General features: G+C 36.1%; 5 protein-coding genes across 5 annotated transcripts; 2 read left to right on the top strand and 3 right to left on the bottom strand.

Moving 5' to 3' along the window:
• Positions 1-352: 352 nt before the first annotated feature.
• LOC125206164 lies at positions 353-2363 on the bottom strand. Its single transcript, XM_048105455.1, has 2 exons — positions 2194-2363; positions 353-2101 (listed from the first exon to the last, which is right to left on the bottom strand). Exons 1-2 carry the CDS (start codon positions 2315-2317, stop codon positions 549-551), a joined length of 1677 nt encoding a protein of 558 aa, XP_047961412.1. The 5' UTR covers positions 2318-2363; the 3' UTR covers positions 353-548.
• A 2520-nt stretch (positions 2364-4883) lies between these two features.
• LOC125185665 lies at positions 4884-5738 on the bottom strand. The gene has a single exon (XM_048082236.1). It carries the CDS (start codon positions 5736-5738, stop codon positions 4884-4886), a length of 855 nt encoding a protein of 284 aa, XP_047938193.1.
• A 1486-nt stretch (positions 5739-7224) lies between these two features.
• Positions 7225-7918, top strand: LOC125202807 (protein NLP9-like). The gene is made up of 2 exons (XM_048101278.1): positions 7225-7428; positions 7515-7918. Exons 1-2 carry the CDS (start codon positions 7354-7356, stop codon positions 7770-7772), a joined length of 333 nt encoding a protein of 110 aa, XP_047957235.1. The 5' UTR covers positions 7225-7353; the 3' UTR covers positions 7773-7918.
• A 9012-nt stretch (positions 7919-16930) lies between these two features.
• LOC125207914 (beta-hexosaminidase 2) lies at positions 16931-19151 on the top strand. The gene is made up of 2 exons (XM_048107431.1): positions 16931-17866; positions 18086-19151. The coding sequence occupies exons 1-2, from the start codon at positions 17068-17070 to the stop codon at positions 19027-19029; spliced, it is 1743 nt and encodes a 580-aa protein (XP_047963388.1). The 5' UTR covers positions 16931-17067; the 3' UTR covers positions 19030-19151.
• Positions 19152-19183: 32 nt separating this feature from the next.
• LOC125207920 lies at positions 19184-21757 on the bottom strand. The gene is made up of 7 exons (XM_048107444.1): positions 21415-21757; positions 21247-21333; positions 20909-21166; positions 20570-20734; positions 20428-20481; positions 20195-20341; positions 19184-19809 (listed from the first exon to the last, which is right to left on the bottom strand). The coding sequence occupies exons 1-7, from the start codon at positions 21553-21555 to the stop codon at positions 19432-19434; spliced, it is 1230 nt and encodes a 409-aa protein (XP_047963401.1). The 5' UTR covers positions 21556-21757; the 3' UTR covers positions 19184-19431.
• Positions 21758-27958: the final 6201 nt, after the last annotated feature.

The following is a 27958-nucleotide window of genomic DNA, read 5'->3' as shown; positions in this document are numbered from 1 at the left end:
ATCGTTAAGTTCATGAGGATAAGTACATTCTCTGATCATAATTCATCATCACATTAGTTACTTTACGTGAGAGTTCATTGCAATTGTAATTGTGTAAAAATGTGAGGTTTTTTTTAATTATTTTGTAGTAGTTCACAAAATCCAAACATTCCTTCTCATTATTCAAACTTATTTAGCCAAATATGACTAAACCTTAAGACTTTACAAATCATGTCATGACTCCCACAACACTTTATTAAGGGTATATTATAATGGATGCCTTAAAAGTTCATACGTATTTCAAACCGTTCCCAAAAAGAAAGTAGTTAGGATGATCCATTCCATCAAATTAGATAAACTGTCTCCACCTTACTTCAGACAAATCATGTGATCTCACTTTTCATTTATGCATTTCTCAAAAATTAAAATACTACTAAAACACCTGCAGATTTTTAATAGAAAAACTCTACACTCACATGCATCTTCTTTGAATGCAACTCAAAAAAAACACAAGAAGCAAACATAAATTAAAATTTACTACAAGTAACTAATACTATTCAATTGAGAAACTAACTTCTCTCATCACCAAGCCAACTATCCTTCCCCTTAGGCCCAGTAGGCCCTTCCTCCCCCAACACCTCATTAGGCAAACTCCTCACAGCCTTATCAAACGCACTCTTGAGCTTCCCCGGCAACACCTTCTCCACCTTCCTCACTTCATCATCAAAGCTATAGCTTATCTTCGGGCCCCACTCCCTCCTATACTCCACCCACCCCGGCTCGCCGTCGCTTATAACCTCATACCTCACCCCACAATCCATGAACATCTTCCCCTTCCCACTATCATTCCTTATCCCAACGCTCCCGTTCCCCGACAGCACCAGCCCGGCCTTGTGGTAGGCCGCGTGCCCGTGCAAAGACGCGTACGCCACCGGCCTATTCCCGTCCGCGAACTCCAACCCCGAGGCATCCACCCACTCCCCCTTGCTATGCTGTGCAAAATACATCCTTTTCAGCTCCCCATCCATGTTGCTGATCCTTAAAGTCACATGCTCCCAATCACCAACGTGCTCGCCGATTTTGCCTAGGCCAATGTTCAAGAACTCCACTTTAGCCTTTGCTGCGCCGTTGAAAGGGTAGAAGATCCAGAAGACGAGGTCGGTGAACGTGCCACCAAACATCGGCTTCACATGAATGTAGGCATTTGCAGTTGATAAATCACCCTTTTTGACTCTCTCCCTCGCTGCATTGTCGGCCGGGAGATCGATCCAGTACAATCCATCATTGCCTCCTCCTTGGGGAAGATTCGAGCCCGCTGCATCGATGGGAACGGGCTTCGACTCCTCCCCTTTCGTGTACAGAAGCGCGCCGTTTTGGAAGAACCATGTGACCGAGGAAGGGAGGTATTGCTCATCAGGATGGAAATATATGCGTGGGGAATATGTCTCAATCAGAGCCTTGATCTGATCAGAATCAGGCATTGCTGTGACCTTAATCTCATCAGAATCATCTTCCTTTTTAACATTGGCAGCAGCTGCAGCATTCTTCAAGCAGACTACACCAAAATCAGATCCATTTTTCAGAGCTAAAAATGTGTTGGTTGGAACCCCCAAACCCTCACGGCCCCTGTTTTTAGGCCTTGACGTGTAGACACTGAACCCACTCGAGTTCCCCCAAATCCAATCCTCGCGCTCGACGCTATCCGTGAGATCCGCGCGGACGCAGCGGATCTTGTCGAGCGCGGGCTTGGCGGGGGAGCTCGTGACGACGCTCCCGACGGCCCTGTACCCGTCGGGAGGAGTCGGGAGCCAAATGTAGGCAGCCCCGTCTTGGTTTATCTTCAAACCCTCACTGCTCCAAACAAGCGTGTAATCAGTCGGCGGCTTCAACACTGCGGCGGAGGTGGCGGCGGCGACGAGAACAGAGGCGGAGAGGGGCTTGTTGTTGGGCTGGCTGTAGCTGCCGAGCATGAAGAAGCCATCGGGGATTGCATTGGGCTCGAAGAAGGCGGCCCCGAGGTTGTCCGGGCCGCCTTCTTTTGCGGCCCAGATTTTGGCGAAGGTGGAGACTTCGCGAATCTGCAAGCCTCCGAGGTCGATGGTTCCGGTTGCGAAGCCTTCACCTGAGCCAAAACAGAGGAGGAAACAGAGTAAAATGTGTTGAATCATGGTGATTGTTGATCACACACAATTTAACACCGAAAATAATGAAAACCTGCAGGCCACGACGGCAATGCAGATGGGAGCACGAATGGTGTTTCGATTGGAAGAGGCTTCTTCTTTTTTTTCTTGAAAATGCCACTGATCTTGCTACACATATATAATGTTCCACTTCCCATGATTTTGTTCTAAACTGTAAAAAAAATATATAATTAATTTTTTTTTAAAAAAGAAATAAATGTGTGGAGAAAATGGGATAATGTTGAAGGACCACGGACGAGACAAATTGGACATCATGAAATGGAATATATGCAAACAAAGAGGTACAAAAACCAAGTGCCAAGCAAGATTACTTTTGGGGTTTGGTTGGATTTCGTGCAAGATTTAACTCTTTGTATAGGCATTGTTTTGAACGTAACTATTGACATGTGATTTTGATTAAATTGTGGAGAATCGCATCAGAAATGGTATATTTGTTGTACTCGTTCAATTAATGATTAATTCATGATTATCATAGCGTTTTGGGAACTAATTTATTAGTATGCTTTAATAGAGAACATTGTTTAATACGGCGAAGGTTGTTAAATAGGTACAGATTTCTGGGGTGGTTGGTCAGTCAGGAAGAAACATTATTTTGTGATTAATTTTAATTACTGGGTGAGCATATTAGGTAAAAATCAATGACACATTATGGAATTATTGCATAAATATAGTCGTGTATATGCCATGCCTCCACACTATGCATTATGCAACTATGAAAGTCCACTCATTCAAGTTGGTATATATAGATAATTAATTCAAACATATTCTATGGGTTCATACTTCAATAGAATTCTGACTTTTTATGTCACAGACTGCAGTTCTGCACTGTGTCGTGTGTGCACGAACGATTTTCGATACGCGGTGAACTTATGAAATTAAATAGCATAACTAACAGACAATGATATATACACATAGAGACAAGTAGTCACACTAGTCCACAACCCTCCTAAATGATTAGCCAATTACTAATCTATTGTCATAATAATTCACTAACACTATTTGCACCACATTTTCTGCTACTCTCTCTTATTTTATCAATTACGTATTAAAATTTATATCATTTAAAACTGTCTATTTTTTATGGACGAAGGCAGTATAAGATTTCATATGATTGTTTCTCACGAAAATATTAGTGATCGTGTGACTACTAATATTTTCCTAACATTAGTGATGGCCGAGTCGCTGTCGCGAGTTGGACAATCATGATGATTATGAATATATATGTTAATATTTTGATAAGGGTGTTTATTTTATTGCAATTACATATAATGATATGATAATGATTAACACAGTTCCTTATCTAAATGATAAGTTTTTAATGCAGGTCTAAAATCACTAATAATGGTGCCCATTTGAATTTCGATTTTATTAAACGATATATATCATCATACCATATACGCATAATTGATGTGCACTCATTAAATTTTGGAGTTACCGCAGTTTGTCCGTTACAACTTACTTCAAGTAATGAATCGTGTTCGCTTTATTTTCACTTTTCCTTTGTCAGTTGATTCAAGTCTTCCATTCTTTTCCTTGCTTGCTTTTTTGAAAAATGACAATAGAAAAAATCTCCAAGTCAAGTTATTAGTGTTATTTTAGTTCAAAAGGTTGAGGTCTAACAACCCTCCAACTATTTAAGCTTAATTTACCAAGAACTTATGCAAAATTTTCAAAGCTCACTGTTTACGTAAGCGCAATCAATTGATCTTTAGGTAGAATAAATGAAAATTACATTACTTTAGCTTTTAGCTTTCTTAGATAATTCAATAAGGCTGAACCGAACTTTCAAATCTACTGATTTCACAAAATCAATGAAAATCAATGTTTTCAATTAAAATCGCCGATTTATATAAGAAAACTACCAATTTTATGACGAATAGATGCATCATGCATGTAGACAATAGCCGAATATACCCCTACATAGACCTAGCTTTGTAACCCTAGGAATCGGCGATTAGTCATTGATTTTCAATTTTATTTTCTACGAACTTAAATCAGACCACTTGCCCCACAAAGCATATTTCGGATAGGCCCATGTTTACAATTTTGATTCCAGAATCGAAACCTTCGACCATTTTCTGGACCGAATCGGCGATGGTAGTTAAACTCAGTAACTCTATCAATATCTCTGAACGGCAATAGATCTGTCGTAAAACAATCTTAATTTTTATGATAAACTAGTATCTCACCCGTGCTATGCACGGAACATTGAACTATTTTAAAAATATAATATTGTGGGTAAAATTTATGTAACATAGATAATATTCATAATTATTTACAAAAGCTTATGCATAAGTTGTTGGTTAAATTTGTTGGATCTGTAATAAATTAATTGTGAACAAACGTTGATAACATGGGGAAAAAGTCATATATAGTTCAACAGTAAAACAAATTTGTTAAATATAAATATATTACTATAGAGTAAATTACAAAACAATAATTCATACGTTTTGAAAAACTTATTTGTAAACAACATTTATAGTAGAACACACAGTACTATTAAGTTCATCATCCCAAACTAAAGTCTTCAATCCTCACGACTTGTAACTCTAGACACAGCAACATACAATTGGTTGTGGCTGAAGACACGTTTTTTTAAAAAATAACCCCACATGCGCAAAAGATTGGCCTTGGCTCTTGTTAATTGTCATAGCATATGACACCGACAAAGGAAATTGTCGACGTTGAAATTTGAATGGCAACCTAGTAAGAAGGCGTTACTGACATCCGAGGAATCAACACTTTATTACCTTGGTTATCAGCACTCAAGACTTTGGCTTCTAAAACATGATCACCTAGACGTGTAATGATCAATCGTGTTCCATTACACAGTCCATTAGCAGAATCTATGTTTCTTAACAACATAACAGGAGTACCAACCTTCAACAACAACTCATGATTTGGTGTACCATAGCACTTAAGATTATTCAAAAATTCTACTGAATGTATCTCCGCAAAACCATTAGAGGTTTGATCAGACTTAGATATGCTATCTGAGCTCAAATAAACACGACCATCCGATTGATCCAAAGAAATCATATATTGATTAACCAAGTCAACCACATCCAACGTTGGAGCAAGTATAGCTCGATCATGCAAATGGCAGCTTAAATATTTGTTGTCCATATATGAAGGATAAATAGATTTAACAATGTTTTGTAGAGGATCACCACTCTCGGCCAATACAATATCAGTAGGAAGATCAATATTGACTTCACCATCATTAGGACCCCCAATAACCCCATCTCCAATTGACGCCACCCACTCAGAAAAATCCTTCAATTTCGACGCTTCCTCACCAGATTTAATTCTAAGAAGTCTCATATTGTTAGTCAACCTCAAAAATTTGCAACTACTCCATAGATACGATGAGTTAATAGTAGCATTCACAATATCTTGTCGACTACCATTAGGCACAACCGGTAAAATCTGTCTGGAATCACCCCCCAAAACAACCGTTTTCCCACCAAATGGCATCTCCATGCTCAACTCATTGCATACTGTCATAAGGTCACGCAAACTCCGATCAACAGCTTTCAAACAATGTTTATGAACCATAGGAGCTTTGTCTCATATAATAAGTTTCGCTCTCACAATCATCTCAGCTAATGCACTACCTTGTTTTATATTGCATACTAGTAATCTGATATACTCCTATTATTTTGTTTTGAAAATTCACATCTCTACATTTTTCTATTATTGAAATATTCAACTTTTTGGTTATCAGATCTTTCAACTTCTAAGTTCAGACCTGAAGCTGCCAATTAGACTTGTTCAAGGGCATGAGTTGTGGTTTTAACAATTTGGAAAGAGTTTGTGGTTTGGGATTGGGAGATATGGTCTCAATTTCAAGAGGATCTACACCAATAATGGGATTTTGGAAACTCGGTTTCATTTTGAATGTCTCGAAAATACTCTAACATTTTCTTTTTTCCGGATACTAATTACTTGATCGGTAGTTTTAAGTTAAATGGAGGTAATTCCACGGGGCTAGATGGAAGATATGGACTTGGCACAGATGGAGGTTTTTGTGCAGGCCATGAATTTGGATAATTCATCTAATAACATTGCTGAATTGATGAATTTTGCTGCACAATCTCGATGGTGTGACAACTCTGGTAATTTAGTTGACCAGATTTATCCCCATTCCGTCTTGTCCCCAGCTATGTCACCTTTTAATGGGTTGAACTTCAGTCCACATGATCCAGGAAATCCCCTAGTGAATGGGATATCATGGGAAGTTTATCCTATTGTAGAGATCCATTAGGCTTTCCTCCTGGTGAAAACCAATTGCCTCTTCGTACAGATTCTACTGATCACAATGCTAGTTTGATCAAAACTCGGTGCCATCAATATATAGTGGGTGACCTGGGGAATACCGTCATCCCAAGGTCTCCTATGCTACTACCACTGGCCGAGAGAATGCTCAAAGCAAGGGGACTTTAGCCCAAATTTGGGTCCCAGTTAAGAGTGGGAGCAAGCACATCTTAAGCACGCGGTGAACAACCTTATTTGTCAGACCATCAACTTTCTGGATACCGTGAAGTGTCTGAGTTATTCACCTTTTCAATAGAGCCAAAATTAGGTTCTTTTCTGGGGCTTCCCGGTCGTGTTTTTACGTCAAGGACTCCAGAGTGGACTTCAAATGTGATGTACTACAATAAGACCGAGTACATGAGGATGAAACATGCATCTGATCATGAGATTCGAGGGTCTATTGCCTTACCTATTTTTGAGGATGATTCACTTGGAAGGTCGTGTTGTGCTGTGTTAGAGTTGGTTACCAAGAAAGAAAAGTATAGTTTTGATTTGGAAATGAAAACTATTTGCCAAGCATTAGAGGTCAGTTTCTCTCACTCTCCATATATGATAATATTCACTATATGATAACATATCATAGGATAAAGTTTTAATGGATTGATGTGTAATATTATGATTTATTATGAAAACATAACTACACAAGTAAGATTCTTGGTCCTTATTTAGTTATATGATTTTTTTTTCTTTTTATTATAAGAAGTTGTACAATATTTGTTATATATGTTGGGGCCTTAAAATTCATTTGGTTATAACAAAAGATGCAAGTGATAATCTAGTCAAACTTCTTTTATAATTCCTCTTTATTGATTTTACATAATTTGAGATATATGTGGTTCTAATAAATTGTGATTACATGTTAATGCTTGCGTCCAACCTTTTACAGGTTGTGGATCTAAGGACCAAGGTGCCTCCTAAGATTTGTCCTCAGGTTTGCCTCCAACCTTTGTTTTGGTTACTCATACATTCTTTTAGAAGCATGGTGGATTAAGTTACGTAACAAAATATTTATTCCAGACTCTCTCCAGGGACCAAAGGGCCATTTCAGCTGAGATAAAAGATGTTTTACGTGTTATTTGTCAAACGCATCAGCTTCCTCTTGCACTAACATGGATCCCATGTAGTTACATGGAAGAGACTAATGATGAAACTATGAGGATGTCTTCTAGGAGATATAGTGCAGGTCTTAATGAGAAATATGTTCTCTGCGTTGAGGATAATGCTTGTTACATAAATGACAAAGATATGGAAAGTTTTGTACATGCATGTGCTTAACATTATCTTGAGAAAGGACAAGGTATTGTTGGAAAATCACTTCAATCAAATATGCCCTTCTTTTATCCAGATGTGAAGGAATACCATGTTAACGATTATCTACTTGTTCACCATGCTCGTAAATTTGGCCTAAATGCTGCCATAGCCATCAGTAGGCCAGTCAAATCGGGTACCCGCGGATACCCGATCCGAAAATTTCGGGTACCCGATCCCGAATTTCCCAAAATATAGTATCTGATACCCGATTCGAATTTTATTTCGGGTACCCAATTACCCGACTCGGATATCCAGTCCCGAATGATCGGGTATCCAGTCCCGATTTCAATTTCAATTTTGACTTTTTTCAAAAAAAAAATATTAACTTCAAACTTTTAGAAATATAAACATGTAGTCCTAATTTAATACACTTGAAATAGTATTTAAGAAAAAATAACTATAACCATATCAAGATTCCTACACTATATTTAATCACTTATCATCATCTTCCACCTTATCTAATTTTCTCGTTTCAATAGACCTCAATTCTGGCTTGCATTCACATAATAAAATATTTTCATTATTTGCTCACATGTCAAAACATTAATAATATAAAAACCCTAAGTTTCTATCAAACTAAATGATCCAGATGCACACAAAGAATGAAAGAACCAAGACATGGGATGACTTTTGCAAATCGTTGGCTATCTAAATTAGGATAATTTTCAAGAGGGTCAGACCAATGACGGACCCAGGTGGGGTCGAGTGGGGTCGACCGACCCCACCGGAGTCCGTCGAGAGGTGCCGGAATTTTCATTTCATGGACCTCCGACCCCACGCAGCCCTGCCTTGACCCTGTGAGGTAGATCCCCACCAGGGCACTTGATTGTCCATTTCCGGAAAATAAAAGGAGACTGAGGAGAATCAGTCGGAAGAAAAGAAGAGAGAGACGGAAAGGGGGAGGTAGAGAGCCGCAGACAGTTTTGACGAAGAAGACAACGTTTCAACTCTTTTGTTTTTTAACGTAATGGGCTAAATTTGTGGCCTAGTTTTAACTCCGTGGGCTTATTTAATGAAATAGGCTAGGTTAGTTACTACTACTGTTATTAAAACTATAAATGATAATTATGTTTATAATTTCTATTTTCAAGGATAATTCCATTCTAATTTATTGATTTTAAAATTTATTGATAACTCGTCACATAATTATTTTATAAATATATTTAAATACAGATTTTTAAAAATAAATATTTAAGTCAAAAGATAAAAGTAAATGTATTTAACTTGTGCAACCTCTATTCGGCATTAGGAGTCCATTTTGACATTTTTCTAACTGGTTATAAGAGTTTTATTTTACTTTTACTATAAATAGATATAAATTTTGTATTCTATTAATTTATTTTATTATAAAAGTAATATACTTCATAAAAGTGTGATTTAGTATTTTGAAATTTGGACTAAGTTGGAGATTTGGGCTTCCGTAAATAAGTTTTTTAGTTTTTAAAATATTTTATAAGTATTCCGTCCGACCCCACGGACTTTGTATCCTGCGTCCATCATTGGGTCAGACCATCATAATTCAATGAGTCATAAGTTCAATAAGACAATAGCCATCACAATTCATAAGATCTGACAATAACCTCCATCTACAATAACCATCAAAGATTCAAAATTGATAATATCAAAAGTCCAAAAAAAAAATCCATCAATCTCCATCTAATCATCTTTATTGTGGCAAAGTGGACCATCATCTCGAACTCCAACGGTGGCTAATACTACATGGATAAACAATAAAAGAAGTTCAAATAAGTATAAATGTATAATATATAAAAAATTAAAATTTAATGAATATAACTTACCACTTTGATACTCTTCAAGTCCAATGTTGCCTAAATCTTCAAACATGTCTTCATTATATTTCTTTTCCAAGTCAATACTCTTCAACCAATCTGAAGCACAAACTAAAACCTCAACCATACAATGAGCTAATGAGCTTCTATATGGAGTGAGAATACGACCTCCCAAGCTAAATGCACATTCAGATGCAACACTAGAAATAGGAATAGCCAAAATATCCCTTGTCATCTCACTTAGAACGGGGTAACGTGAATTCTCCGACCACCACTTCAAGATATCAAAGTGGTCCACGCCATCGTTCTCCTCGATGTGAGTGTTTTCAGTAAGATAAACAGGAAGCTCATTAAACTTGTTGGTCTGCCGCTTCCCTCTTAAGACCACGAGACTACACGTTCCTCGGAAAACAGATCGCCCTTGATTTTCAGCCTCATCGCGACCATCTCTTTGCCGTTGAGACGGTTTTCGAGCCTCTCTCTGTGCCACATAATAGTCAAACATCTCATTCAATGAGTATGTAACATCTCTGACCATGATTTCCCCTCGTGTATCTCCATAAATTGACTTGAAGCATGTCTCTACGTGACTCATTTTTTTTGTCTCGGATCAAGCACGGCAGCAATGTATAAAATCCTGTTCATCCTTGGATTTAATTCCATATCCTCCGCCCAATATTTTCCAATCTTTGCCCTATTATTTTTAAAAAAATGAAATTGAATAATTGTATTTAATAAGATGTAATGTATTACTCCCTCCGTCCCAAGGAAGATGACCCATTTCTTGGGCGGCACGGGATTTTATGCAACTTTATTTTGCGTGTTAAATGGAGAGAGTAAAGTAAGAGAGAGGGGATAAAGTAGAGATAAAAGGGTTTCCATTTTAAGTAATAGGTCATCTTGGTTGGGACAAACCAAAAAGAAAAGTGGGTCATCTTTAATGGGACGGAGGGAGTACTAACCTGTGGTCAATGAAAAAAATTAAGTATTTATCTCATCTTCATGGCCATCAATTTTATGTCATGATCTTCACTAATCTCCAATGTTGAAATGAGATAAAAAATATCAGACATTTCAGCAAAAAAAATGTGTGAAGTTGGATATTTGGTGCCAGACATGAGGACAGTCAACTCGTAGAACTTCCGTAAGTATTCAATCATCTTCTTCACACAGATCCAGTCATGTTTTTCAAGCAATCCAATGAATTCATCATTGTGCTTCTTTTGACTCAAATCTTTTCTATAAGATGGATACATCTGACTATAGAGCTGAAATGTCTCTTCATAAGGTATGGCAGACTGAAGCATCAAATAAGTAGAGTTCCAGCGAGTGGGGACATCTAAGCATAATGCCTTCTTCGAATCAATCATGTCCGCAAGAATATTCACCACCTTAGCACATTGTGAACTTCTTTGTGATGAAGTTGTGATCCACTTGACGGCCTCCCTAACTCGGCGTATTGACGTGTCAATTTCTTCCAAACCAAATTGAACAACTATGTTAAGAATGTGACCCGCACAACGCATGTGAAAGTACTTATCATCCAAAACATTGGTATTAAACTTGTTCAAGTAAGACTTGACATCTTCAATAGCTCCATCATTTAGAATTGCATTGTCCATAGTGCAACACAAGAGAGATGTCAATCCCCACTCCTTCAACGTTGTGATTATAGATTCACCAATGTCTGCCCCCTTATGACTTTCAATCAAGGCAAAACTGATTATCCTCTTATGCAATCTCCACTCCTTGTCAATAAAGTGTGCAGTAACACAAATGTAATTTGAGTTATTCCCACCCGTCCAACAGTCACTGGTGATAGAAACTCTGCCCATGCCCTCTCTCTTGAAATATCTAGCCAAACCTTGTTTGCGCTCAAGGAACAACTTCACACAATCGGTTCTTATTGTTTGTCTTGAAGGAAGTTGAAGTTGTGGACAATTAGTTTGACAGAATCTTCTAAAACCCACGTACTCCACCATCCTGAATGGTTGCTCATCGAGGATGATCATCTCGCAAAGTGAAAGTCTACCCTCCTTTTGGTCAAACTTCCAACTAGTCAAAGATGAATTGCCACCATTTGCATCTTCGACATAGTTCAACATAGTTTGTCCTTTATTGTTGTCGTCCTCTTGTGCCTTCTTCTTCAAACAAGCAATGGTATGGTTTTTTAAACCATTAGTTCCACACCAGCGCGGGTCAGCTGCAATTAGAACGTCACATCTTTTGCACTTTCCTTTCACCACTTTAATAGGAGGATTGCCTGCCATAACCTTCACTCTATCATAATCCTTCCAAAGAAGGGATCTTGGCTCCTTCTTTATCTCAATTTTTTTCTTCTTTTTGCGTGATTGATCAACACCGGCATCTACATTGTTCTCTTCCATTTCCATATCCTTTAATATGGACACATCTTCTAAATCTTGGTCATTTAGAATCATGTTGATATTGCTATCTTGTTGTGTGTCCATAGGCTTAGATATGATAGGTGCGCTTCCACTTGGTCTTTTAGACATCCTACAATTATAGAATAGTATGGAAAAGTTATACTCGTATTTAAATACACATAATAAAACGACACTAAACATAAAATGTACATCTTCCAATAATGTCTCTAACTCTCCATGTATAATTATATATATTGTTGCCAAGTCACAATCATTAATATGCTAAGTATTTACATTAAAAGTAATAGGCAATGATATGACACAATAACATTAACAATAAGAATTACTATTTCAGAAGCTTGAATGACTTTGAATTTTTAAGCAACTGTTTTTAGTTAACAATTAATGTACATATTCAGAGTATAGAGTTCCTAATATGCAACAACTATTTACTATTTAAATTAAGATGCAAGTTATGTAATCTAATTTTCGTGATCGTATGCCGAATACCTTGACTCAATATAATATATTATTGATTACTAGACAATAATCCAAGCCATTAACATAATCTAACTCATTAACATAACAAAATAAAGTTTTACCTTCACTGATGGACGAGCTACGGAGGTAGAAGGTGGCGGCGGTGGATGGCAGTGGCTGGGCAGTATGGCCTGCAGCGCAGGCAAGAGAGCAGGAGAAGGGAGAGATGTTGCAGCCGGCGCTGGGGGAGGAGGAGGCGGCGGCGGCGGCGACGGAGGGAGAGCAGGAGAGGAAAAGGAGGCGTGTATGTGCAGTAACTCAGACTCAGTAATAGTCATTAATCCTAATATTTAATTATATAAGTATATGATTAGTTATATGAACAGTCGGCTAATATCTAATATTTAATTATTTAAAATATGATTAGTAATATGAACAGTCGGCTCATATTTAAAAATAAAAAAAATACATTATATATTAAAATCGGATAATTCGGGTATACCCGATCGGGTATCGGATTATCCGCTATCCGAAAAATCCAAATTCTCAATACCCGATCCCGATCCGAAACTCGATTTTTCGGATTTTGGGTATCCAGTTACTCGATTTTTTGGGTTTGGATATTGGGTATCCAATACCCGGTATCTATTTTGACAGGCCTAGCCATCAGAATAAGATCTATGTATAATGGTAACAACGACTATATACTTGAGATCTTTCTTCCCATCAATATGAAAACAAGTGTAGAGCATCAACTCTTGGCATTTGAACATTTAGATGCTACTATTATACTATCAACATGATTAATTAACGGTGTGATAATTAACATGTGATAATTAAATAAATTTAATACCATATTCATGGATTATTTATAGGAAAATAAAATAAATTAGTTAAATTCTATCTCTACAATGATGGAATTCAAATTTGTTCCACTTGCATTAATCGTATGAGTACTTTTATTTGAAATATATTATAATAATTAATTAAATTTAACACCATGGTCATGGATTAATTATAGGGAAACAAAATAAATTAGTTAAATTCTATCCCTATAATTATAGAATTCAAATTTGTGTTAAATTTTAAATTCACAAACAAAATACCATGTGGTTAATTTTATTCGGAATAGATTATAATAATTAATTAAATTTAACACCATGGTCATAGATTAATTATAGAGAAATAAAATTAATTAGTTAAATTCCATCCCTATAATTATGGATTTCAAATTTGTGTTAAATTTTAAATTGATAAACAAAATACATGTGGTTACTGTCTTCATTAGAATTCTGAATCGTGAGTTTTTTTTTTCCTGTGAAAATTGTGATTTACTGATTCGTTTCACTTGATTTTATTTATTTTATGTGATCGATTGTTCGTGTTTTCTGAATTTTTGTTGTGTTGACGATTGGTTCACGTGTTTTCTTTCATTACTTGTTGAAGCTGAATGCTGGTGATCGTTCTCTGTGAATAGGTTTTGGAGATTTCGCTTAATTGCAATTTTTGCTTTCTTGGACCGAAGGTCGTGATGTGCAATGAAATTGTTAACATTTTAAACTGAATATGGTGGTGAACATGATCTGAAGTAACAATTCGTGGTTCCCTTTCTTGGCGTTGCTGTTGTGGACAATGTTGGCCTTCTTGTTGGCCTCAGCATTGAGCATCTTTTAAACTGAATATGAAGGTGAAGTTTTGGTTCTTGTTTTTTAAGGAATCGAGATTCAGCTTGGGGTTTTGCCCTTTCTTCGTGGGGTCTTCTTTGATGGAGAGGGATGTGCATTGAAATTGTTAAAATTTTAAAATGAGTATAGTGGTGAATATGATCTGAAATCCACTTGATCGTATAGCATAGTGTAATACAGTAATAACCCTTTAAAAATGATTACAATTAAATTATAAATGATTTACCTAAATACCCTCAAAATTCCACTTATTTCTCAAAATATCCTCAAAACTCCCCAATTATATATTGTATAGACACTATTTAAATCCATAAATGGATCTGATTTTATGTGATGGCCCATATCTCGGATTGCTAAATTTACTTGCATACCAAATGTCTTTTTTTTGGGCCTATATTTCGACTTAATGGGTCGAGTTCTTATTTCTGAACAATTTTACGCAAATTAGTTTTATATTATCCTATGTCCCGTAACAATAGATTTATATTTCAAATAATCAAATATATTTAATTTATAGTTTTTTTGTTGGCTCTACCTTTAGACCGATTTATATAAAATGCAAAAATGGATCTTAAAAAGATGGATAATATTGCGAGCGACACAAAGCTCCAAGCTCAAAATAACTTGTACTACCATTTTATTCAAAGTTACAAATTCTCAATTCGGCACCAGCACCGCACCTCCTCTTATCAAAGTTTGAAATTTCTCGGACCAAAAGTCACGGGTTCGAGTCCACTGTGACGCGACTGTTAAAAAATATGTTCATTTGCCAATCAAAAAGAAAAAAAAAGTTGAAATTTTGTCACTGTGTCACATTTGCAAGTTTTTGAAAAATGAATTCTGGCAATTTGCCAGATTTGCAACTTTTTTTAAAGTGAAGGTTCGTTATAACTATTTTCAACGTCGGTTCGCATTTGCGACTCAACTCAGACGAGAGATCTCGTCAAGTAATTAAGCATGAGATAATTTTGACATTTAGCTATACCTTACTTGATTAATTTAAAAGAGTCAGAATTTAAAAACTGTTAAGTAGTTATTATTAAGAAATTCTAATACTCCTACTACATTTCTCTACAATAAAATTAGACTACGCTTCTCAGATTAACAATGAGAACAAATTACGGAAAAAAGAAATAGAAATGGCTTGATAATGATTCCTTTATTGTCACGTCTCACGGAAAAAAAATGTCTCGGATCACTATCCAAATGAAGCAGGGCTAATAGTTTATATTATTATAATCTCATCTAATTTACTTTAATTAGTAAATTTATTTCACCCTATAAAGAGCCGATACAAGGAATTAAAATATACAATGAAGCCATTTTTTGAGTAATACAATTGTCAACATCTCACTGAAATAATCTTGATTTAATTTTTAAGTTACCTCTGAGTCTATATATGACTTAGGATGATACATTTGTTAGTTATTACTATAATATAGTATCATATTTGACGGCTAAAACTTCGAAGACTACTATGCCTGCAGTGCCGGCCATATTAAATTATAACGGAAAAGTTAGTTTTTAGTTTACTATATACTCTATTAATAACGCTGATTTGTCCGTAACTGACATGCTTAAAGTTAAACTAATGACTATGCATGAGCTTACTTTTGAAAATAAATAAATAAAAAATGATTATGACCTTAGTATCAAGGTTCAAAGGCTCTAATGTATGATAATGAATGCAGTTAAAAATTTTAATGCTGAAATTCTGTAGACAATCCCAAAGCTCCAAATCACAAGCGGACAAAGTAATAGTACAGCATGATATTTTTTTCTTTCCACTTAGTTAATATTAATATTTTACTACTCATGTGAAGAAATGTAGTATGGGTTGAATTAATGATATATGATTAATGTCCGATGTTAAGGTCTTAACTTCGAGTTTACCGTTATACAACCTAAATTTATTATTATACATTTAGTAACATACACTCAGAGTCGCCATTCTTCTCAATAAAAACAACAATTGTTAGAGTCCAAATAATAGAACTCACCCTAAAATAACTAAAAATAACTATAAAGATAGAAATTTCATTTAGTCTATAAACTTTATACAATAATACAACCAAATGCTTTATATAGTAAAATTATGCTGTTACATATCATTCGACATTCGAGCTAGATTTACCTCTTCAACTGTGAAAAAAAAAAAGAGAATTACCTATCAAGTATTTTGCATATTTAACTATGATTTTAGTTTCTATATAGGAGTATTATAATTTTACACTTGATCTTTTGAAAAATAATATTCTCTCCATCCTTAGATAGTTAGCCATATTATTATTCGGACCGGCTAAAAGTGGTTGGTATGGGTTGTTTTATTTTTTTGGCAAAAACTTTATCCTATCGAGTATTTTACTTTTTCTTTCTCTCTCATATTTTATTATTTTTCCACTTTAATCTTTAAACATCAATTTTAATCTTATGTCCAAAAAACGTCTCAACTAACTTGGAGTAATTGATAGTTATGTGACTATGTCAAAAATTGACATTAGTTATACGTACAATCTAGCTTGTGACTCTTTAATGTTACTATCTCATAATTTCATTGAGTTATCAAATTATTGGTGTAGTTATAAAAAGCCGAAATTCAATTGCAACTTGGTATGATCTAGTTGGGAGAATGGGGATGGGGATTGAACATATACTACTAGTATAAGTGTATAACTCATAAAAATAAAGAATACCCTTTGAACTACACAATTCATGATTGACTAGTATTTAAAATCGACCTCTCAGCCAAGTAAATACAAATGGACATAAAACTCTTCAATTTCATTTAATTATAATCCACATGACTCTACAACAACGATTAAATAAACACAAACACTACATATAAGTAGCCCCATTACATGGTCCAAATCATTCTCAAAAATATCATAGCACAATTCAATTTTACTAACATCCAAATATGGATCACATCACTTACCCCTCATTTTCTCACCACTTATCCCTGATTCTCATCTCCACAATATTGATTCCCATTCCACAAATCTCAGCCGTCGATTTCCCAATCAACGTGTGGCCCAAGCCCACCACCTTCCTGTGGCCCCGCCCACAGGCAATCGCGCTCTCCCCCAACTTCACCATCTCCGCCCCGCCCCACCCCCACCTCACCCCCGCCGTCCGCCGCTACCTCAGCCTGATCCTCACCGAGCACCACCGCCCCCTCGTAACCCCGAATCTCAACCTGACATCGTCTCCTCCGCTCGCCGCGCTCACGATAACGATCTCCGATGCCTCCGCCCCGCTCGCGCACGGCGTCAACGAATCCTACTCCCTCACCATCCCCGACGACGGCAGCGCGGCGGCGCTGGCGGCGGCGACCGCGTGGGGCGCGATGCGGGGGCTGGAGACGCTGTCGCAGCTGGTGTACGGTAGTCCGTCGCTGAGGGTGGGGTGCGGGTTGTACATTTCGGACGTACCACTGTTTATGCACAGGGGGATCATGCTCGACACCGCGCGGAACTACTACGGAGTGGAGGATCTGCTGCGGCTGATTGCGGCGATGAGCATGAACAAATTGAACGTTTTCCATTGGCATGTTACCGACTCGCACTCGTTCCCGCTGGTGCTGCCGTCGGAGCCGGAGATGGCGGAGAAAGGAGCGTACGGCGAGGGTATGGTGTACACGGTGGATGATGTGAAAAGAGTGGTGGAGTTCGGGCTGGAGCGCGGCGTTAGAGTTGTGCCGGAAATCGATATGCCTGGTTAGTTTATCGATTTTGTATTAAAACTCGTCTCATTTACTTTAGATTTTTGTAAAATAGTCTTGCTTTTCCATTTTGCGTAGTTAACCAAAATTAGAAGTGCGTTTTATTTATAGTATTAAAACTCGTGTCGTTCACAGCTTAGTTGTTTAGTCTTTTTTTAGTACTTTATCCTGTCCACCAAAATTAATCTCTATTCGTGCGTTGGTTTTGTTGCAGCGCACACGGGATCATGGGCCAAAGCCTACCCGGAAATCATCACATGCGCCGATGTATTCTGGTGGCCTGCAGGAGCCAGCTGGGACGACAGGTACGCAGCCGAGCCAGGAACCGGCCAACTCAACCCATTGCACCTGAAGACCTACCAAGTGGTACAAAACGTAGTCCACGACGTCGCCTCCATGTTTCCGGACCAATTCTTCCATGCCGGGGCCGATGAGGTCACTCCAAACTGTTGGAAACTCGACCCTTCCATTCAGTCATACCTCTCCAAAAACGGAACGCTCAGCCAGATCCTCTCTACCTTCATCAACTCAACCCTGCCTTACATCCTCTCTCTAAACCGCACCGTGGTTTATTGGGAGGATGTGTTGCTTGACGCCACGGTCAGCGTAGACCCCTCGTTGCTTCCAACGCAGCACGTGATTCTTCAGACGTGGAACAATGGACCAGATAACACCAAGAGGATTGTCTCCGCCGGCTACCGTGCCATCGTCTCGTCCTCGGATTTCTACTACTTGGACTGCGGCCATGGCGACTTTGTCGGAAACAACAGCGAGTATGATCAGCCGCCTAGTTTCAACCAGACGGATGGCGGGTCGTGGTGTGGCCCGTTCAAGTCGTGGCAGCTCATTTACAACTACGATATAACGTATGGACTGAGCCCCGCAGAGGCGGAGCTGGTTATAGGCGGGGAGGTGGCGCTGTGGTCGGAGCAGGCGGATCCTACCGTCATGGATCAGAGGATCTGGCCTAGAGCTTCGGCCGTGGCAGAGACGCTGTGGTCGGGGAACCGGGACAGTTCCGGGAAGAAGAGGTCTGCGGAGGCCGTGGACCGCCTTAACGAGTGGCGGTATAGGATGGTCACAAGGGGGATTAATGCCGAGCCTATTCAGCCACTCTGGTGTATCAAGAATCCGGGCATGTGTAACACCGTGCAGTAGTGGGGGAGTGACGATTTCATGACTGTGAAAGATTGTGGTTTTAAAACCTACTAGTTTATCCTAAATTATTTGTGTATTTTTGGGTGAGATGTTGAGAATGAACTCTGAAGTTAGTTGGTGTATTCATTATTTTAATGAAGAAAGTTGCATAAAATTCTCTAAATTCAAAATAAAATAGATAAGATGCATGTTTCCTTCAATTAAGAAACTTACATCACCACTCCCTATCTTAATTGACATAGGTACATCAATGAATAATAATTGACATGCAGATAAATGTTTGAACTACAAACAACTTCCCCCAAAATAAACTTATTTTCTATTTTGGGGAATACAATCCTAAAATAAAGGTTTTGCAAGAAGGAAAACCAATTCAATATATATGTATTTTTCTCTTCATATTCACTGGCAGTTGGAGTTCCTACCAGGTCCCCCAAAGTAGAAGTACTCACCCCATTCACCACTCCTGCCAAGCTGAATATCGTAGCAGCTCGACTGCTCCGTGAAAGTTCCAATGTCTTTAGGAGCCCTCAAGTTGTTCGACTCGTCTACAACCTGAATATTTCTCACATAACTCGACTTACCAAATCCCTCATCGGGGAAATGGCCACTGCCCATCTGTGTGGTCGTGTGTTGCCCGTCTGACTCTGAGTTCACCACCTCGCCTCCCCATTCGACCATAGAAGCACTGTCTGATAAGTACGAAAACAGAAACGCTGGCCAGTATCCCAGCACGTAGTCGTTCCCAAATTGCATCCACCAGTTCCCTTCCTTCGGGTCCTAAAAGGAATTACAACGAACGTAAATCAACAACATAAACAGATAATTTGTCTTTTACCCCTTATTCTATAGCAAGAAAGAATTTACAGCATGACTTTCCACAGGTCTAAACAAATAAAAAATGACAAATGAGTAGAAAGCTGTCTACACTCAAATATATGCTCAAAAAGTGTGTGCCATCCTGAACATGATGAAATATATGTTAGAGAACAGAACAGAGAAAAGCATGTAATAATGTCAGAGATTCCAAGTAGTATAATATATCCAAGATCTGAATGAAACTTGTCTATCTGTTGCATAATATATTATCCACTAACTGCCATCGGAGTAGCATTATCTTTCTATTGTTAATCATAGAGTTGGAAGCAGGGCCCATTTTTTATACCTTCCAAACAAGTATGCTGATATCATATTGGGAACCCCGGTAGCTCGAGAGGGGATAGATGCTGGCCCCCATCGCTATTTGATTGTTGATTTGAATAAAACCCGAACACAGCAAGTTGTAGCACCCCGTGGCTTGATAAGCATCACTCTACAATTTGACATTTCAACAATATTCAAGAATCAAGATAAGGGTAAACTAATGTAACTAACTTCATTAGAATTTAGATGGCTTACAGTCCAGTAGGTGAAGAGTCTTGTGTTGTTATCTCCATATAAATCTGGACTAACCTAATAAAAAATTCCACCCAAATCATCACAATTAGTCGAAAAGATCATTTGTATAGTCATAAGCTGAATGAATGTAGACAAGATTCACCTGCCAGCCAGCCTCAATGCTGTTGAGATCTGAGGCAAAAGAGCCTCCCAGAAGCCAAAGCTGTGACAAGCTGAATTCATTTGATTGTTGAATTTTAGGATCCCACACATTTATGGTAGCCTTTGCTCCATAGTATTGATCTCCTTCAACATATGCTATGGCATGCTAAAGAGCTCCAAACATTACAACATTCAAAACAATCAACAAAAAAATTTAAAAATCTTGAAACAGTGAGCACAAAGTAAAGCAGTCATAAAAAGACTCCCCTTTTATTCCAAAGTCCCACCTTTTCAAGAACCCAATTTGAAAATTTGAAAAGGTAGATGAAATTCCTTTTACCTGATGCCCATTTTGGTTAATAAGATCAGGCTGAGGCTTGGCATAAGTTGGTGGTGTAGGAATGGTTTTGTGCTTCTTCTTCCCAAATGATTGGATTGAGCTTGCTCTCAACAAATCCTCTTCTCTTGTTCTCCTCACCGGAATCGTGCCATGTGCACACCTCCCACTCTTGTGCCACAGCTGAGCTATCCCACTTTCTCCCTTCCCCACTTTCTTGCCGTCTCTGTACAGCCCTTCCGGGTGATAACTAGGCATCATCTGCCACAATTCAACCACTCCCACCATAAAACACAACATTCAAGATTTAGAGAAAAGAGAAACAAATTGAAGAAGAATACCTGAATTGTGTGATTCTTGAAATGGGGATGATCGAAAGCTGGTTGGTGAGATATAGGGATGCAGTCTATGATATCACCATCTGGGCTCTACTTAAAAAAGAAGGGCATTTTCCTGTCAGCTTTTTCACACACACACACACAAAACACACAAGAGACATGCAAGAATACCTTGATGGACTTGACAGGAGGCTTGTTCAGGCGGCTGAGGTGGCGCTTAACCTCGAGATTCCGGCGGCGCGCGGCGGAGCCCAGGCCCGGCGCGGCCAGCATGAAGAGAAGCCAGAAAACCAATTTGACCTTCATGTCCATTGGGGAAAGCTTGTCAAGATCGAAACTTTTTCAAGAATTGAGGTTTAAAAAGGCAGTGATCATTCACGGTGTGCTTCAATTATCTCTCTTTTTGAAATAATTGAAGGCTGGAGGGGTTGAGAAGTTTTTTGCTTTTTATCCTGTGGAACCCCTTTTGGTGCTTATCATGGCGTAGTAAGTGGTTAATACTCGTTCTGGATTGAAAAATGAATTGATAAATGAAAATGGAAATTTGGGAAAAATCCAATATTGGGTTGCCGCCGTCTACCGACGCTATTGCTGGAGCTGTTTAGCTCGTGAGAGGGGTAAAATGGGAAATTGGGGCAGTAGCTACGGAAAGAGAGGAGCTGTTAAATTTAATTTTATTTCCTCACAGTTTCTAAATCATTTGTCGTTTCAGATCTCTCGTTTGTGATTTTGAGAGATAGAATTAAATTCATTATTTTAAATTCAAGCAGGGGGAATTGATGGCCATCTTAATCGAGGGCCATCTTTTGATTTTCAATTACTCCCTCGTTCCCACTTTAGAAATCCCGATTTATCATTTTTTAGTGTCCCATTTTAGGAATCTCGATTGAAATATTCCATAAATTATATTAGACCTTATTTTTTATTAAACTTTTTCCACTCATATTTTATTATAAAACTAATATAAAATGTGTGACTCATATTCCACTATATTTTTTTCACCAACTACTGAAACTCTTAAAGTGGGACGAATAGAGTATTATTTGACTATTTTTAATTAAAACTATGATTGAAGGATGCTTTAGCCTAATTGACTAGGGTGCCTATTTCAACTTTTATCATAATACCACTAGTCATTGGAAGACTTATAGAGCTCCATGTGATTCGCAGAAGTGTACTAGTGCATTATGCCATTTTAAGTAATTAGTATGTACTTATTTCTTTATTGATTTTAGACAGATTTTATTTTTTTTATCAAGATATCACATGTGATTTCTCATTTCTGCACTCACAATACACACTATCTAATATAGTATCCATTCTCCAATTAAGCTAAACTATATATTCTGCTTGATATAGTACTTTATTAAAGCTTATGTCATTACTTAGTGTTTGCTGTTTCATGAGACGTATAAAGGAGACTCATGCTAGAATTTAGAGTATTTGTTTCTCTATATGTATATTCAACATACAAATGAGCAAACACAAAAAAAAGACCTAATTACCACTTAAATTATAAAATCCCTAAACTAAGCAAAGTAACCGTAACAAACAACCACACCCGCAGCCTAAACAAATAACAAGAGACCAACACACAAAAAATTATAGGCAAAATAAGGGTACATGAAACAAGAAAAAAGGAACTTAAGAAGAACCTTATTAGCATCCAACTGCATATCAAAACCCACCACATAAACCTCAAGCGGATGCAGACCCCGACGCTTCAAGCAACTAAAAAGAAGACGGTCTTTTCATACTATCTTTCATCACGAGCATCTCATTCCTTTTATTTTCAAAGTCTCACTAACATCTGATGTTGTTCAAGTTATTTGTCATCTAGAAAACTACAAATCATGGGCATCAATCTTGCGTCACAAGAGTCTCCTCTTTTCGAATGCCTAAACAAGTACTACATGTAAAATTTAGAATAATTATAAAATTATATTGATCTCTTTATTATTACTTCATATTATTTTAAAAGTGTGTGTTATTACATTTATTGATCAATTCTACGTAAAGTATTCATATACACTTTAATTTTAAGTAGTTCTTCAATCATATACTATAACAATAAATTTTGATATACAATTAATTTATTTATTGCGTGTATTACATATTTACTGTGTAAATGCAATACTTTTATGATCTTTAATGGTCAAAATCGCGATATTTAAATTGACTAACTAAATTCTCCATATAATTCAAGTTGATATTAGACATTTGATGAAAGTAAATGTGGAGTATTGAAAAGTTAAATGTACGTATTAATAAAATAAACATGAAAATAGTTATATAATGTAGTAAATTTAAAGATCTCGGATAGGTGTTAGGAACTCGGAATTTACACAATCGAATTTTCAAGTACCATTTCTTGAGCTCAAAGGCAACACCATCTTTACAAAGAAAACTACATTTGTATTGAGACACACATAATATTGCTAATTTTCAACGATAATAAAATTATTAATCGTAGATCAATCAATTCAACTTTTAAATTTTAAAGCAACTAATAAAAGTGGATATAATTGTGAATTTTCCCTTCAGTTATGGAAAGGTGCAGGCATTTTAAAAAGTTGACATTAGATAGTCAATATCTTACTTATCATAGGACCATGCTGTCTGAAATCATCACTTTTGATTTCCATCTAATTTTACCTAGCAAAAATTATAAAGATCAAATAATTTGTCACCTTTTATACTCTATCATAATTCATAACTACCTAATATACTATATCAAATTTCAACGCACAAAATGACCTCCTTGATGTTTTCTTTTACCCACTCGGTTGAATCATTATTACAAATAATTACCAAAGTGATAAAAAAAATATCATGATGAATGATCAGATTACATGTTTGAAAACTTCAATGCAATTTTTGGATGTGAAAGTTCAATTTAATATTTCTACATATAATGGTGAATTAATTATACTAGTGTGACATATTTGAATCCTTGATCTGGATTGGTGTAGAATCAAATTTACAAAATATAGGTATTATTTGTGGATTGCACCAATTAAAAGAGAAGAACGTGGGAAGATAATGACTATAGTCCCACAATGTGTTTGTAGTATTAGATATTGGAAGACAACCAAAATTAATGTTGTTGGGTCGTGTAAGAAATTGACAAAAATAAGTTGTGTGGAGGTGCTTACTTGAACCAGCATAAATCCATAATGATTTTATCCATAAATTATATATTTTTATAATTAAGTGGAACTATTATTTCTGAATATTATAAAGTTCACATGATTTATATGGGTCGGTTATTTTATTTTATCCCCACTCTTCAATAGTAGTAGCTCACTAGGCTCGTGCAAAACTACTCATACGTGTGACCACTTACGCTCTATTTTTAATCTTTTATCAAGTTTAATTTTTTTTCAAATTTCACTATGATCATAAGAGCAATATGCACGTGTAGATTTCATAAGTAATATAAATTGGAATGTAACTGTGATGATTATTCAAACTCAAACCTTATTTTATTTTAATGATATTTTATTTGTACTATCGCATTTACTCCATTATAAATTTTCTCGTTTTAAGAAAAAGAAAGGAATCTTTTCTTGAGAGAGAGCGAGAGAGATCTTTTATCGATAGAGATGGAGAGAGATTTTTCTTTATTTTTGTTTTGAGGGAAAACGTATAGATGTATGTTTTCCCAAAGGAAAACATATTTTCATTTTTTTACATCCTATAATTGGTAGGAAAACATATTTTCATTTTTTTAACATCCTAAAACCAATTATAGTTTCTTGTTTCTGTTAAAGGTATATTTTTTTCTTAATTCTTGCATATTATTTTAATGAACAAGGAGTAGGTTTTAACCGCAAGACTGTAATTATGATATCTTCATGTTTTAAGGTTAATTTAAATTTCAGTGTTCCACCTTATTGAGTTTTTAGACTTGTTTTCCCAGTTTTTACAGAGCTTTTATTTTTACAAAGATTGAAGAATTGAGTGTTTACTGTGCATTCACGAGTTTATTTATTTTTTATTCTTCCTTTTAATCATGACTTATTTAATTCTGAAATGTTGAATTCAATCACGAGTAGCTATTTTTTTAAGGTTTGAATGTTTGGTTTGATTCATGTGAATTTATTTGTTGTATGTCAATTTATGATTCTTGATGCTTTTATTGTCATATTTAGGTAGTTGACCACTATTAGTGCTTGTGAAACTGTCAAAACATTCTCACACTATTTAGATTGCGATTTCTATTAGCAATAAGCTGTAAACCATGACAAAATATTTGAATTCAATTCAATTCGTAGTCGATTTTTGGAGTACAAATTTAAATTGTTTGGTTATGCGGCACTACACATATAAATCTATTTTAGGAAGAAATAATTTAATTAATACAAAAAAAAAGGATTCGAGATACGCTTTTATAATGTTAAATGTTGATTGCATAATGATGTGGGCGATTTGTCATAATTAAATTCTTCTTTTTTTGTATCGTAAAGTTATTTAATCAATGGTTCTTCCACTTATGTGAAAAGTATGGGGCATTAATATTGCAAATCACGGGCCTTGTTAATAATTTGATTGATGATTGTGATAAAAAAAAATTGATTGATGATGATATATCAATCTTTATCAAAACAATGTACTCCTATAGCTCCATTCAATTTGCTAAAACAAAGAATTTGTGTCGTTAAAATGACAATTTTCAAACTTTGATCCTATAGCTCCATTCAATAGCACATTTGTACTCAAATTTTCCTTGAATACAACGAAGATTAAGTTCAAGTGTATTCATTTATTTATTTGTAATTTTTCTTTCTTTTTATTTTTTATTTTATTATTATACTTTTCTATCCTATGTCTTCTGTGACTGTCGTTCTTTCTTATTGAGTCTTGCTCCATGTTTCTTGTAAGTGACTTCAGAAGAATAGATAGAAGAAGAAATTAAATGTGCATAACCAATTTGATAGTAATTTCCAATTAGTCACTTTCGATTTGGTAAATAATTGTTAATATACGACACACGTTGAGTCCTTTTCAACTAAAAATATTCTCCCGTATCATATATAGTATATGCATTATATGAAGAATACATTTATGAGCATTTGTCAATTTCTTTATTTATATTATGAATTTTCAACTTATTTTATATCCATATTAGATACCTACCATCGAGGTTTTTAAAAATTTAAACAAAAGCTCTAAAAGCATCCACGACGATACACATTCTTGTCCTTGCCTAAGGGCATGCTGTGTTGCTGAGCGTCGAGCCTCCGAAAAGTGCCACATTGCAGCTTTATGCCCTTTTCTTTTAATTTTTTATTGAATTAATACACACAAGGTCGTTGTAGAGTGAAAAACATGTTCTTTCTTTCTTGCTACCTTAGTTTGAAACCCATGGTCTCAATTTAATATACAATGGTACGGAAATGGAAAATGTAAGAGCTTATTTTGAATGTTAAGTCATAAAAGAAAAAAGTGAGTAAATTTGTTGCTCGTAAATAACCGTCCATCTTATTGTGAAAATATTTTCATTTTACCATAAATGAACGTCTACAGTCAAAAGTCATATTTCACTTTTCAAGTTTTGGTAAACTGAGTCTCGCATTCCACAAAACTAGTACTTCATTGTTACATTCAAGTGAAATTCAAATTTTACTTACTTTCCTTACCAATTTTCATTTATGTTTCTTAAAATTTATGTTCGTGTTAAACCAAGACTTTTTATTGTGTCCGAAGGGAGAAGAAAGATAAGAGGATACTGGAGGCCGTAAATGCATCTATACAAAAAAATTAGATGCATTGTTAATAATAGTGTACAAAATGATGTTTGCAATTGGAAAAAATATAAAGGGAGTAGATTGATAGATGGGCTGTCAGGTTTGTGTGTTATGGAGAAGACAAAATATCTTAAGATTTATAAAGCCCAATTTGATAAAAGATGCTGAAATATATGGGCCCATCATTTAAATTCACTAGGCCCATATGTCCCAGCTGTACCTCAAAATAATAATATTGTGTACCATAAATATTTAATTGATTAGTCTTATTTATAAAGGATTGGGCCATGAATCTGATGTACGGTTTTGAAACCAGTTTGCACTGTCTATTAAAATTATAGTAATACTATTAATCTCGTATTTTATTGTGATACCGATATCGATTACTACATTAAAATTTAGAAAAATATAGTATTGCATTCACTTATCTAAGACCTATAAATTTCACTTACATGTACTTTAATAACAACTTTCTTTCTTCACAACGTAATAGCAGTATGTCAATTTTCAATATATTCAACTTCGATTCAGTTTATCCCTTTTTTTTATCATGAAGAACCCATTTTTCTCCCTTATATTTACACGTATCTAGATAAATGTGGATATAATATGAATCATCCCAAGATATTGAATTGCAAGTAAATGGCTCAAAAAAGTATGCGGCACCACTTATTCATTCAATGTCCCTCGCAATTAATTGAATATTGGACCTACAAGAACTCTTCATCAATAAAATGATTATTTTTTCTTGTAAAATATAGGAACAAGATTTCGTCTTAGCTATGATATTAATTGAATACCAAATATGAGGGTCCCACTCCCAGTTCTTGTTCTCATTTTGCAAGTTGTAAATCTACGAGATTTTCTTATTCTTCTTAATTATACTACATTTATAACTCCAAAATTTATTATGCCAAATAGAGTCAAAAGACACCTATAGCAAATCTTTGTGTACCATAAATAAA

The sequence above is a fragment of the Salvia hispanica genome, chromosome 1, assembly GCF_023119035.1.
Source record: "Salvia hispanica cultivar TCC Black 2014 chromosome 1, UniMelb_Shisp_WGS_1.0, whole genome shotgun sequence".
In the NCBI taxonomy this organism is placed as follows: Eukaryota; Viridiplantae; Streptophyta; class Magnoliopsida; order Lamiales; family Lamiaceae; genus Salvia; species Salvia hispanica.
This window is presented reverse-complemented; position numbering and strand designations above follow the sequence as displayed.

Coding starts and splice junctions, on each gene's coding strand:
- LOC125206164 (XM_048105455.1), bottom strand. CDS start 2,317: ATGGGAAGTGGAACATTATATATGTGTAGCAAGATCAGTGGCATTTTC. Junction 2,102..2,193: donor ATTGCCGTCGTGGCCTGCAG/GTTTTCATTATT, acceptor GTTTTGGCTCAG/GTGAAGGCTTCGCAACCGGA.
- LOC125185665 (XM_048082236.1), bottom strand. CDS start 5,738: ATGGTTCATAAACATTGTTTGAAAGCTGTTGATCGGAGTTTGCGTGAC.
- LOC125202807 (XM_048101278.1), top strand. CDS start 7,354: ATGTTAATGCTTGCGTCCAACCTTTTACAGGTTGTGGATCTAAGGACC. Junction 7,429..7,514: donor CTCCTAAGATTTGTCCTCAG/GTTTGCCTCCAA, acceptor TATTTATTCCAG/ACTCTCTCCAGGGACCAAAG.
- LOC125207914 (XM_048107431.1), top strand. CDS start 17,068: ATGGATCACATCACTTACCCCTCATTTTCTCACCACTTATCCCTGATT. Junction 17,867..18,085: donor GCCGGAAATCGATATGCCTG/GTTAGTTTATCG, acceptor GTTTTGTTGCAG/CGCACACGGGATCATGGGCC.
- LOC125207920 (XM_048107444.1), bottom strand. CDS start 21,555: ATGGACATGAAGGTCAAATTGGTTTTCTGGCTTCTCTTCATGCTGGCC. Junction 21,167..21,246: donor TCAAGAATCACACAATTCAG/GTATTCTTCTTC, acceptor GAATTGTGGCAG/ATGATGCCTAGTTATCACCC. Junction 20,342..20,427: donor GACTCTTCACCTACTGGACT/GTAAGCCATCTA, acceptor GTCAAATTGTAG/AGTGATGCTTATCAAGCCAC.